The sequence below is a fragment of the Stigmatopora argus genome, chromosome 21, assembly GCF_051989625.1.
Source record: "Stigmatopora argus isolate UIUO_Sarg chromosome 21, RoL_Sarg_1.0, whole genome shotgun sequence".
Classification (NCBI taxonomy): domain Eukaryota; kingdom Metazoa; phylum Chordata; class Actinopteri; order Syngnathiformes; family Syngnathidae; genus Stigmatopora; species Stigmatopora argus.
The window spans coordinates 11,011,063-11,024,582 of NC_135407.1; the positions used below are offsets into that span (position 1 = coordinate 11,011,063).

Sequence of the window (13,520 nt, forward strand, 5' to 3'; positions counted from 1 at the left end):
AATTAGCATGAATAAAAAGGCCGGATTCCAGCATGGCACCGATAGTCAGCGCCAGAGGTCGGCAATAAATAACTAGTAGAAAATGATTGCAGTACATTTCTATAAATATATTTTCAGTTCAGATTTTACGATATAAATATAATTATTTTCATGCTGAAAAATGATCAATTATTGGTCGCCCAACCAAAATTTGCAGGAAATTTCATAATCATTCTTGTGCGTAGAAAACCATCCAAGACGCTCACCTGCACGCTTGCACTCACATTGCGAGCATTTCTGCATGCGTTTTGGTACTCAGACGATTCGCCGAAAGACGTTTGGCCGACGGACGTTTGGCCGATAGACAGTTTGCCGAACGGACGTTTCGCCGAAATGGGATTCGCGCGCTCGCCCCGCCCCCGGATTGTGTGTGTACATGTTTTTTGACCTTGGCCCGCGGGCCATATAGAGCCCGTTACAGATAACATTCATTTAGGAATAACAAGGGCATGTACTGCCCCCGCATGTGATGTGTGTGTGTATGTGTGTGTGTGTATATATATATATATACATCTACATATATATATATACATATATATATATATATACATATATATATGCATATATATACACATATATATACATATATATACACATATATATATATATATATACATATATATATATAAAATACTAAAAAATGACTACTTTTGGTTTAGGAGTATTGTGAAGTTTGACTTGAGTAACAAGTTTATAGCTATTCTACCCACCTGTCAAAATATAGTTCACTTGATCAATTTGTGGACCATATTTTCCCTTTTTTGTGGTATTGTAAAAACTTGGGTTTTCTTTGGGCTAAGTGATAGTTGAACCAGAGCATATGATAATGAAATGCCATTTGATTTGCACTATGATCATGAACCGTTGATTGGAAAATGTTTATGTCATGTTATGTCATACCAGTCCATGTTTTATTGCACTCCTTTGGTAGTTCATATTACGTCTTTGTAAAATCTTTTAACTGGTTCTGATATTGTCCCCCAATATAGGTCTACAAAGAATTCTCATTGTTTTTCCAACTTGACACAAAGCATTTGCATGAAATTGACAAAAGATACTCAGTTATTCTATCATTTGATATGTTTGAATAATAGTTTAACCAGCAAAATTGTTCTCAAAATTAACTGGACCATTTTAAGGGTTTGCTTCCTTATGACATCACTCAAAGACAGTAAAAAAAGGTTTATTTCCGAATAAAAAGCTTCAAATAAAAACTTTAAAAAAAAAAAATCACAACCAGAGCCAATCCTTTTTAACCAAACAACAATCAAAAAGTGGAATCCTGCTGGTGTTTCTGCCTAGGTGACCACCTGCAGTTCACAGCTCCCGTCAATATGTAACTAATCTGTGCAGAAAAATAAATCAATGAGGCTTCTCAGTATTCTCTGAAAATGATGGAAATACCCCCCAAAATAGCAAGCCTGACATCAAGATCATTCCTGGGTCTCCATGCTGTCATCCTCTCCCTCTCCACCATCAGCTCCCTCCTCCAGAGCCTCATCCTCTTCCTCCTTCTTTTCAGGGGGCTTCTCATAGGCCTTATCTGAAGGGGTGACGATCACACCGTCCCAAGTGGACATCTCTGTAGCCAGATCTTCAAACAAAAGTGTGTCATTGGTTAAAAACCCTTACATAAAGTTTGGGATGACGCCAACTCAAAACGATATCTTACAACTAGCATCTCCATCCAGTCCGAGGATTTTTCTGAAACCTCCATGTGACAAGACCCTCACCAGTGTCTGAGCAGTGAAGCACACCATGTCCTGCGTGTAACAGAAATGTTAAATAGTGAATCGAGGTACCAGTAGCCAACTCATCTCATTTTCTGAACCGCTTTATCCTCACTAGGGTCGCGGGGGTGCTGGAGCCTATCCCAGCTGACTTCAGGCCAGAGGCGGGGGACACCCTGAATTGGTGGCCAGCCAATCGCAGGGGACATGGAGACAAACAACCACCTAGGGGCAATTTAGAGTGTCCAATAAGCCTACCATGCATGTCCTGTGTGTGCCCTGCGGTTGGCTGGCAACAAATTCAGTGTCCCCTGCCTATATATAGCATAGTTGGTTGGGATAGGCTCCAGCACCCCCCATGACCCTTATGAGGATAAGCGGGATGTATGATAAATGAATAGTAATTAAAAATGTATATCATGGCATATCAATATGGTAATATAAAGTATTGCATATCCCACAGCATTGATACATTTAGATTTTATGAGACACAATTGCTTGTGTTTAAATCGAATGATAATTTTATTTATACAGAGGTTTTGCGTAATGCCTTACTGGTAATAATAGAATAAAATAATAATTTGAAGAATTGAAAGAATGTCTGAAATAGGCTGATACCTTTTTTGTGCTGTCAAATATTTTGCCTTCCATACAAGATACTTTCTGAGGTCTCAAAAGCAAATACAAAAAGAGGATCATCATTCATTTTTCTCCATGATTTCAATAATGCTTGTATTTTTAATTGAGCAAATTCATTCATTCATTTTCTGAATTGACCTGAATCGGTGACCAGCCAATCACAGCGCACAAGGAGATGGACAACCATTTACACTCACACTCATACCTAGGGGTAATTTAAAGTGTCCAATCAGCTTGCCATGCATGCTTTTTTTTAATGTGGGAGGAAACCGGAGTACCCAGAGAAAACCCACACAGGCCCGGAGAACATGCAAACTCCACACAGTTGGACCGACCTGGATTTGAACCCAGGTGCCCCACTGTGAGTCCGACGCACTAACCACTCATCCACCGGCCCGGCCCAGTAGACAACTAAAACTAAAAAAAAACCTACCTGCTGTTCTAGAGTCATGACTGTGTGCACTCGGAAATTTCCACTCTCACACGGGTCGGTGATGCCCACCGAGCCGGGAAGGAAGAGACCGGCCGCCAACATCTGAAGGCAGCGCCTTTAAAATGAAACGTAGGCAGGTTCGCAAATCGATGTGCCAACTGTTTTGAAAAGGTGAACAAACCTGTATGCCACATTTAGGGACAGTGGCTGCCTGGATGGATTGTTCATCACAGCAGAGTGTCCCTGGAACACATGCAAGCGATTATGCTACACACTATGTCAAACTCATCTTTGTCATTTTAGTTATGGATTCCTTCAGAGGGCCAATTTCTACTAGCTCGAGCTGTCACGATGAATTCATTAACCAGCAACTACCATATTTTCACGACTATAAGGCGCACATTAAAGTCTTAAATTTTCTCCAAAATAGCCAGGGCGCCTTATAATCCAGTGTGCTTTATATATGGACCAATACTAAAATTGTTATCACGATAAAATAAAATCAGTCGATACCAATGGATTGTGGCCTGTATACATTGACATCAGCACAGCTTGACGAAGGGTGGCAGGCAGCGCCGGGCTAGTTACGCTAGCTACTAGCTAGCTACTATTTGCGAATGGATTGTAGCCTGGCGATCGGCATCAATACAGCCTTGCGAAGCATGGAACACAGCTCCGAAATAGTTACGCTACCTACTAGCTAGCTACTATTTGCGAATGGATTGTGGCCGCCTGGACGAACGTATAAAACTCAGCGTTTGATGACTAATTTGGACAATTGTTCAATTCGGACACAGAAAATTAGGACTTTGATGGATTTGTGGGTGATGACGACGTGAGTAAGTTGTAAAATGGCTAAATACAGTACAACCGAACTCAGTTTTGCTTCCGTTGCCTTTTTGAAAACGTGTTTTTAGCGTGTGGGTGTAGCGTGCAAGAACTATATATCCCAGCAGTCACTGCGCACAGGAAACCGGAAATAGAGTCTGGGGCTGCTTCCGGTAGCCAGCGCTATTGCGGTTCGATATTCATATATAATATATATGAGTCTAAAAAAACGGTGCGTCCTTTGTGTGTTTAAAATACAGAAATAGCACTCGTTACTGACACTGCGGCTAAAAATACCATGCGCCATATAGTCGTGAAAATACGGTATTTTTGTTACCAATTTTGATTGCGCTGGTAAAAAAAATGGCATTGGTGCAAAACATTACCGACCGTATTTACTCGCATGTAAGCCACCCCCTGATTCACAATTTTCACCTCCATATTGATGGTTTTAATAGAGAGTACAAATGTGTTACTTTGGAGGGAAAATCTTAAGAAAAATCATCGCATGTGGTTTTTCTGAGATGCTGTATGAATCACAAGCACATTATTAGGGTCAATATCATAAGGAAGTTAATATGCCTGTCTTTGTAAATGCAAAATATCAAATTATTCAATTTGAAAAAAGAAATAAGTCTATCTTGATGAGAACTTCATGCTTTTTAATGACAGAAATTACAATTTTGTGGTGGCCAAAATTACTTCTAATGTCGAAAAATCTCTTTTTGTGCAATAGTTGTCACTTTTGAACAATAAGGGGAAAAAAGAATCAAAGCGGAATAAATGAACAGATACAGGAAATTGATTTTAATTTTGGAGGGTTTCGTAACTAAGATCTTGTTTTCATATATTGGAACGGTCATTGGCATATCAGTGTTTTGTAACCAGAAAAGTTGATATTTAGAGGCATTCATAGGAGGTACCACTCTAAATGACTGAGTTTGACACGTCTGCCACACAATTGAATAATGATCCTAATACCAAAGGTCTTCCCAAATTTCAAGGTGCATTCACTGTCACAAAATCGTCAAATATGGAGGTTTGCGATCTTACCAATAAATCCAAAATCCAAGGAGTGAGAGGGTCAAAGCCAGCAAAACGCAGCCTGATGTCCTTCAGAAGCCGGATCAACACTTTGACCCTGAAAATCATGAAATCTCATCACATTTAATCAAACGTTAGGAAAAATTGTTAGTATTGCATAATGCAAAAGCAACTTTTTTTCCTCACGTGGATTGAGAAGCATTTTCCTCAAACCAGCGTGCGTGGCGAATGGCAGCCAGGGCGCTCTGTAGTACCTTGATGTCCACTGTAGATAAAAGTAGCACATTTTTGTCACTTCCTATTGGGGTATTTTTTGATCACTTTATTGTTAAATCGTGTATCAGTGCCATGGATTGGACTCTCCTGCAGTCAATGGCATTAAAGATGAACATTAACGGGTAGTCCTCCCAGTTTAAATGAGTTTAATGTAGGTATTTGTTAATGGTGTGACGAGTTTTTGGTTGACTTTCTTGTCAATTTTAGGGTAATTACAGGTCATTTGCAGTAGATTTTCAATCATTTACTATTGATTTTATTGTATTTTTGGGTCACTACCTGCAGATTTTAGTGCTATTTTTGGGTCTCTTTTCGATATTGGATACCTTTTTCCCACGTTAGACATAAATGCTGTAGTTTTAGGGAAATTTTGGTAGAATCATGCAGTTCTGGCATAAACTGCATAAACCTTTAGTGTCCATTTTTTCCTGTGTGAATGTGATTTAAAAAAAGTAACAATAATTTTTGGGGAAATGGGATAATGTCAATACTATTACTATTGGAAATGAATCGGTCCATTGTACATAGAGGGATTTTTTTTCAGAACCGTACATCAGATATTGTAAACAACTTTGTACGCCTTGATTTCTTTAAGTTTTTACTGTGCAGATTGAAACAAAAAAGAATGTAGCACAACATACATTTTTAAATTGGACATTTTTAAAGGTTTTTGCCCATTGAAATAAATGGAGATTTTGTTTTTTGTCAAATTTGGTGAAATTATGTTATTGGCAATTTTTTTTTATAAAATTTGTGTGTGCCGTAATTTTCTGTATTTCTTCAATGTACATTACGTGAATTGGATGAAAAAAAGACTACATACATTTTCAAATGTGAACATTTTATTTATATTTTTTTCTATTGGAAATGAGTCTATTAAAAATAAAGAGATATTATCTGGGTCAGATTAGCTGGAACAGTACATTTTTGGTAAAAAATTGCTTAGAATTTTTGTGCGCCTTGATTTCCTTTTAGTTGTAAACCATGTGAATTGGATTTTTAAAAAAAATGGAGGACAAGATACATTTTAAATTTGAAAATTCTGATGTTTATGCCATTGGAAATGAATGGAGCTTTAAAAAAATAATAATGTGTTTTTTCGGCTATGTGAATTGTGCAACGTAGGTGAAATTTTGGGAGGTTTTGAAGTTGGAATGCTAGAATCGGTCAAAGTGCATGTGCTGTCATACCCACAAATTCATATAATTGTGACTGTGTGAGAAATGTGTGCGTGTGTGTACGTATGTTAGGCTATTACAATGTAGCTCAGGGTCCAGTTTGCGCAAGTTGGGAGGCACAGTGGTGATGAGGATCTTGACAGTCGCATCCGCTGAGCTGATCTCAAAGCCAGTCTCATTGGTCAGCATGGACAGCACTAACATAAACACAAACATTTATTCCAGTTATATCCACAACTATTAAGCTAAACCCCTCACATTTGTCATTGGCTCTTCATATTTGTTAAGAACCGTGATTTACTGAAAACACCTATTTTAACATTTTTCCCACTATTCAGCTATGTTCGGAACGAGCGTCACGCATGATTAGAACAATAAAACGACCGCTAAAACATGCATCGAATAAAGTGATCCGTATGCACACCAGTAGCAAAACTATAGAGGATTATACTAGACAACATAGCATGTTCAAAACTAAATATAGAATTGAAAAAAAGAAAGCAAAAAATAGAACATCTGAAAATTAAAAACAAGTACATAAGAAATTGCAATAAAAAATGTTTAAATTATGGACTTTTTAACTAAATTTCATTTATTAATAATTCCTTTTTACTTCAAATATCTTCCATCGAATGTGTTTTCTCTCATCCCATTTTCTGAACTGCTTTATCCTCATTAGGGTCGTGTGGGGTGCTGGAGCCTATCCCAGCTGACTCCGGGCCAGAGGCGGGGGACACCCTGAATCGGTGGCCAATCAATCGCAGAGCACAAGGGAGACGGACAACCATGCAGACTCACACCCATACCTAGGGGCAATTTAGAGTGTCCAATCAGCCTACCATGCATGTTTTTGGAATGTGGGAGGAAACCGGAGTACCCGGAGGAAACCCACGCAGGTCCGGGGAGAACATGCAAACTCCCCAGAGGTGGACGTGACCTGGATTTGAACCCAGGACCCCAGAGCTGTGAAGCCGAAGCGCTAACCACTCGCCCCACCGCCCTGAACTCGTTTTCATTGTGATTTTTAAAAAAACTATTTTATCAGAGACCTAAAACCAAAGGGCTAAACAGGCATCTGTTAACATTATCGATAATTCAGACAACTGCCCTAATTACTCGCATATAAGCCACTTTTGTCGGGCAGAAAAATGACTGAATCGATTATATGCGCATAAAAACACGACATGCACGAAACCGCAAGTTGACGACAGCATGACACGATGACGTCACGACACAATCGCGCCGTGACGTCATGACGCCACCGCGCCGTGACGTCATGACGCCACAGCCCCGTGACGTCATGACGCCACAGCCCCGTGACGTCATGACGCCACAGCCCCGTGACGTCATGAGGCAAGCGAATGCGGCCGATACGGTCATTTATTTGAAAATAGAGAAAAGATAAACAGTTAAAACGCTAAACAACATTTATTTTGACGTCTATGAATGAAATTCAAGAAAAAAAACGCATGTATCTTGCATAAAACGTATATATGCGAGAAATTTTAAAATTTGAACATTAAGGCAATTTTAAGGGTGCAACTTATAAGCGAGTAAATACGGTAACCTAAACTGCATAAGTTGTTTACCAAATCCTCGAGCTAGTATAAGTCGCAGGCCCAACCAATTTCTGAACATAAGTGCAACCGAAAATACAAGAAATATAGATGCTTAAATGGTTGAGCAATTAATTTAACTCACTAAATAAACATGGATCATAGTTTGAAGTTTAACTTGAGACATGGGTCGGTCCCTATGCTCCAAAAATTATGTAGTGCTTACTGTGCCATCACTTACATCAACTTCAACACTGTATTGAATTTCATTGAGCTTTGAATATTGTGCTGAAGCTACTCGGTCGTACCTTCTGTGGGATCCTGGGTACGAAGAGTCTCCACTACTTTGTTGCCAAGAGCTGCAACAGCCTCCACTTAAACACAAACATCAAGCCTGATCATTATATGGACCAAAAAAAGAACCCTTCCCAATGTCTCCCATATGTTAAGACAGTGGAATGTGGCACAAATACATAATACATTTAAATTGTGACTACAAAAATTCATACACATACAACATGGCCAGCACAAAAACTCACAAGTTGGAAGAATCTTGAGCATCACAACAAGGTCGGCAACATTGTGGCCAGTTGTCATGGTACCCTTCTTGTAAGAGCCCACCTGACGCACCTCCTCAATTTGCTATAAGAAATTGCACATATTACTCATATTAACCACTTCACAAAACTTTTCCTTACCTTTATTTTTATTTACCTTGTCTTGTTTAGCTGCTTAAACACAGAGCAAGGTAAATAAGATTGCCTTAGCTAAAACAGTTATTTTTTTTATGAATGGTACTATAAGTCACTAACAAATTTACCTTAACAGATTTGATTACGCTTAACAATTTAGTTTTTAACACGTTTTTGGAATGTGGGAGGAAACTGGAATACCGGGAGATAACCCACGCAGCCACAGGGAGAACATTCAAAATTCATAGAGGAAGGTCAGAAACCAATATTACTCACCACCTCAAAATTACCAGGAGCAACAATCAGGTTATCGATGACATTGTTGATCTTTGTGACCAGAGACAAGATGGAGGACTGCAAATACAAACAGGCCATTAAAACACTTTATTACAATCTCATGAATGTTACTGACCTGCTCTGTGGATGTCGGGCTCAGGTCTTGATTTCTCTTTAGCAGACACTCGCTAAATGCACTCTCATCAGGTGCAGGCTTCACTCTGGGGAAGGCCATCTCACACTGAGGAGAAGAACAATTCCGTTACCGGAACAATAGTTTCTGAATTAGGTTTTCACACCAAGTCATAAATTACTGTATTTTATTGACTTTAAGTCGCACGAGCAAAAATAAAAACGCATAATGAAAAGGGATACAAATATACAGTAATCCCTCAAAAATCGGGGCTTCAACTTTCGCGGATTCACCACATTGCATTTTTTTGTGGGCAGCGGGCGGTGGCTATCATTTTTATCCGAAAATAGAGCTTTTTGAGGGACCGGGAGCTGCTGTGAGGGTGGATTTTTGTGAGAAATGCGAGCTCCAGGCGACGTTACGGTGGAAGTTTAATTTCCCGACCAACGGTTTGACGCCTCATTTCCGCGACGTCGGCGGTCCCTTCCGGCGGCGGCGTCCTGTGATCCGGCGGCGAGCGAGGTCTCCACCAGAACAGGGAGTGACAAGCTTTTTGAAAGAGGATGCTGGACATTATACTTCAAAAACGTACTGAAAATGCCAGGTTTCATTTGGATCGCATGTGTGGAGATGCTGCTGGCTGGCTTCATGGAAAAGCCAGCCTTAATCAACAAGTTCGACCATCCTCATGGTTTAAAAAACACGAACAAAGTTTCTGTCCTGACAGAGTTGTTTATAACAGACAATGGTGTTTTTTAAGTCGTTTTGTTACAAGACATGTTTAGTCAGGCGAGTACAGTAATCCTGTGAATATCACGGACAATGGACCCATGGCCACAGGAAGACAAAATACTTGGACTAAAACTCCCATTTACCTGTTTTTATTTAAATGTATATCAAGGAACTATACTTAAATATATACATTATATTTAGATATTAATACATTCCAGTCTTTTGACATGCTTATTGCTTTAATATTTAATAAATATACACTTTGATAATTGTACTAGTGTATTTGTATATCTGTATAGGGGCGTTTTTGCATTAATAGAAATATTGTGTTTTGCAAATTTTCGAAAAAGTACACCAGCCATTTTGCAACGAATATTAGTTTTTTTATACAGGCCGGTACATTTCAATCATGTTCTGTTTGGGATTTCGTCTGCTCATCGTCTTTTTACCAGTACTCATAAAATATTTTACAATATCTGTGTTTGGTATTACGTTATAAATTAGGGTTGGTGGATTGCCATTTCGCGCAAGTAAGATAGATCGGTTATCTGCCCAATGGGCAGGTGGCTTAAAAAGTTAATGTAGAACCCTGCAACACCACATACTCACCACATAAAAATCAAATGGAATGTGTGGAACAAACGGACGATACCTACAGGAATAAAAAATAACATAAAATAGTTAGTCATTAGTGTAAAGGTAAATCTCATCTAAGCAATTGTAAATATATGGCAGTCAATAAATATATGCACTCCATTATTATTATTTAAAACAACAACACACTGGATAAATTCACATCATTTATTTTAAGCCAATCTGCTCAATGCACTTTGTCCATCATTGCACAAGCTTTTTGATACCCTCAGAAAAGTTTTCAGTTAAGGAGCAAAGCCCATATGTTGATTGCTGACAAAAGTTAGTTCAGCTAGTTATGCACAATTTTATATGCCCAACCATGATTAATGTGCAGATTGTTTGCCCTCTGGATGCTGACATAGTTAGCAAAGCCATATCGCCAATATAAACGCAATTAGAACAAAAGTACAGATACTTGTCCTTACCCTCGTATAGAGCTGGGCGATAAAACGATACCGATAATTATTGTGAAATAATTTGTCAACTATAAAAATAAAAACTTTCGATAAAAAATTGATAATTTTAAACTGTAGTTACGCAACCCGATCACCACCGAGAATGGGGCACTGTTTCGAGATTAACGCCAGATATCTTTAAAGTAAATGCTGAACGCTTTGATGGTTAATGCAGTTGCAATGGACATATTTTTCAACGAGGGCGAACAATCTGCACATTAATCATGGTTGTGCATTTAAAATTGTGCATAACTAGCTGAACTAACTTTTGTTATATTCATGTTAATGAAGTGAGGCAAAATAACATGCCTTTTCTCTCGAATATTTTGTTATAATCATTTGTTTCAGATGTACTGTAATTATTTTCTGTATAAAAATTGAATTTGGTGTTCAAAAAGTCTTTCAAACCTGAATCTTGAAAAAGAGGGGTCCGTGACATAATCGGTATCGTCTTATATTCGGGGCAATACGGTAAATTAAAATAAAAAACATACCCTCCTGTAGTTTAGTCTACTCTGACTTGGCTCAATTAATTCTGAAGACTGATTGGACAAAACCAATCTAAAATCTACCTTTGCGTACTATCCAATAAAATGGCAGAGAAAATAGAATATAATCACCCAATTTCTTGGGAAAATGTGAACAAGAAGTGTAACTCACCCCTGAACGAGTCCTCCACGGGACCCAAAGCGGCCTCCTCGACCCCTGCCGCGTTCCCCTCTGAACAAAAACATAAGAAAATGTTGGAAATGTTCGTCGAAGGCAGGGTTGTTTGAAAATGTGGATTTAAGGACCAAAGAGCTATCAATTCATTCACTCGCATAGCGACCAGTGAGTACAAAAAACACATGTTAACACATCAGGAGGCTCTCTTTTAAATTGAATCAGTTCGAATTTTAAATATTTTTATCTAGATTTAATGCATTTTACTTACAATAAAGATCCGTCCTGGAAATATGATAGTTTTAGCACAAGGCTAACGACTGCATTACTTAATAGCAAAGAGAACAGTAGACTATTAAAACAACATCTCCAACTCAAATTACAAACAATCAAGCAAAACATAATGTTACAATACAATGCACATTTCTTACCTCATTGCATAAGACGTTTTGACAATTAAATGGAAGAAAAACGCAAGAGAATTGATGAATGATTAGCAGGACGACGGTCGGCTTTCTTGTTCGTGGCTATCTTGTTCGTGGGTTTCCCGGATGTGGGGAAGGGCTACATTCCGTGGCGCTACTGCCACCCTCTGGTTGCCAGGGAAGAAATACGCAAGAGAATTGATGAATGACCAGCGAGGACGAGGGCCGATTTCTTGTTCGTGGCTTTTCTGGGTGTGGGAAAGGGCTACATTTCGTGGCGCTACTGCCACCTTCTGGTTGCCATGGAAGAAAAAACGCAAGAGAATTGATGAATGATCAACGAGGACGACGGACGGCTTTCATGTTCATGGCTTTTCTGGAGGTCGGAAAGGGCTACACTCTTTGGCGCTGCTGTCACCTTTTGGTTGTTACGCGTACAGAAAATTAAAAGGTAATAACGTGACAATATGTGATCATTTCTGGAATGTTATAGTAGTATTACGGAAACTTATTGCATTCACCTTTAAAAGAAAAGCCCTGGCCGTTTTTTCCAACAAATAATTCAAAAATCAAACCCCAAAATTTATTAATTTGAAAAATAATTATTCAAAAAACAATGCTAAAAAATAATTAATTTTAAAAACGAAGAAGAAGAAAAAAATAGTTCAAAAAACAACCCCAAAAATGAATTCAGAGCGGCCCGGTGGCAACAATGTTTCATTTGTACCGCGACATTGCAATGTGTCCACCGCAATACATACTCACACTATTTTTGCATATCTGACTCATCAGGATCAAAGTATGGTGCCGACAGTTTCAGCTAATATGAACGACCTATCACGACTGCTTGTTAAGTCTTTCCTCTGATGTTGAACAGCTTCATTTCGGTGCTCTTTGTGGGTAATGAGACGCATCTGAGTGGGCCTCCTCCGAATCTGCCCCACCCTCACCAGGTTAGCATCCTTGAACAAAGTATAGATCACGGGAGGTTGGCTCCTTGAAAAAAGGTAGAGCACCCCTGCTCTAAATTGCTCCTAGGTATGAGTGCGAATGGTTGTCTCCTTGTGCCCTGCGATTAGCTGGCTACGAATTAGGTTGTATGTCTCCCGCCTGGTGCCCATAGTTGGATGGGTTGGCCTCCAACACCCTTGTGAGGATGAGCGGTATGGAAAATGAATGAATGAATAGTTTAACATTTTTGTAATCAAAATCTCTAAATGGCTGGCCCGTTAACAACACTTTTTTCGGGCTTCAAATTATTTATTGTTGCTGACTTTCATTTGATAGAATCTTAAAAATCCACAGATGGAAAACTGTTCAGTTCATCTAATTTTAAACAGCTTTTGTTATGTAGTAAAGACAATGTTAGTTGAGGATAAGGAAAATCTTTACAAATTCCAGTTCTTTAATTAATGTCTCATCTCATCTCATCTCATTTTCTGAACCGCTAATCATCAATAGGGTCGCAGGGGGTGCTGTCCCAGCTGTCTCCGGGCCAGAGGCGGGGGACAAATCAGTGGCCAGCCAATCACAGGGCAGAATGAGACAAACAACCATGCATTCTCACACCCATAGCTAGGGGTAATTTAGAGTGTCCAATCAGCCTACCATGCATGTTTTTGGAATGTGGGAGGTAACCGGAGCAATGTTCCCTCTAAGCTGCGAGCGTGCGCCATTGCGCACTACTCTCCTCTTCTCTGCGCACAGCAAATCATATGGAGCGCACAAAATAAAATCTTTTTTTTTTTTTTTTAAATGTTTATTTATTTATTTATTTTTTAGCTG

General features: G+C 39.0%; 1 protein-coding gene across 2 annotated transcripts; it reads right to left on the reverse strand.

The window, feature by feature from the left end:
* Window positions 1–1,206: 1,206 nt before the first annotated feature.
* ilf2 (interleukin enhancer binding factor 2) lies at window positions 1,207–11,993 on the reverse strand. Of its 2 annotated transcripts, XM_077590993.1 has the most exons (16): window positions 11,742–11,993; window positions 11,582–11,638; window positions 11,308–11,367; window positions 10,166–10,208; window positions 8,828–8,932; window positions 8,692–8,769; window positions 8,263–8,365; window positions 8,032–8,097; window positions 6,248–6,364; window positions 4,900–4,978; window positions 4,723–4,810; window positions 3,023–3,084; window positions 2,842–2,956; window positions 1,712–1,802; window positions 1,466–1,633; window positions 1,207–1,384 (listed from the first exon to the last, which is right to left on the reverse strand). In XM_077590993.1, exons 1-15 carry the CDS (start codon window positions 11,744–11,746, stop codon window positions 1,473–1,475), a joined length of 1,230 nt encoding a protein of 409 aa, XP_077447119.1. In that variant the 5' UTR covers window positions 11,747–11,993; the 3' UTR covers window positions 1,207–1,384; window positions 1,466–1,472. The 2 variants fall into 2 exon arrangements, with proteins under 2 accessions (XP_077447119.1, XP_077447120.1); XM_077590994.1 differs by lacking the exon at window positions 11,582–11,638.
* Between the last annotated feature and the right edge of the window lie 1,527 nt (window positions 11,994–13,520).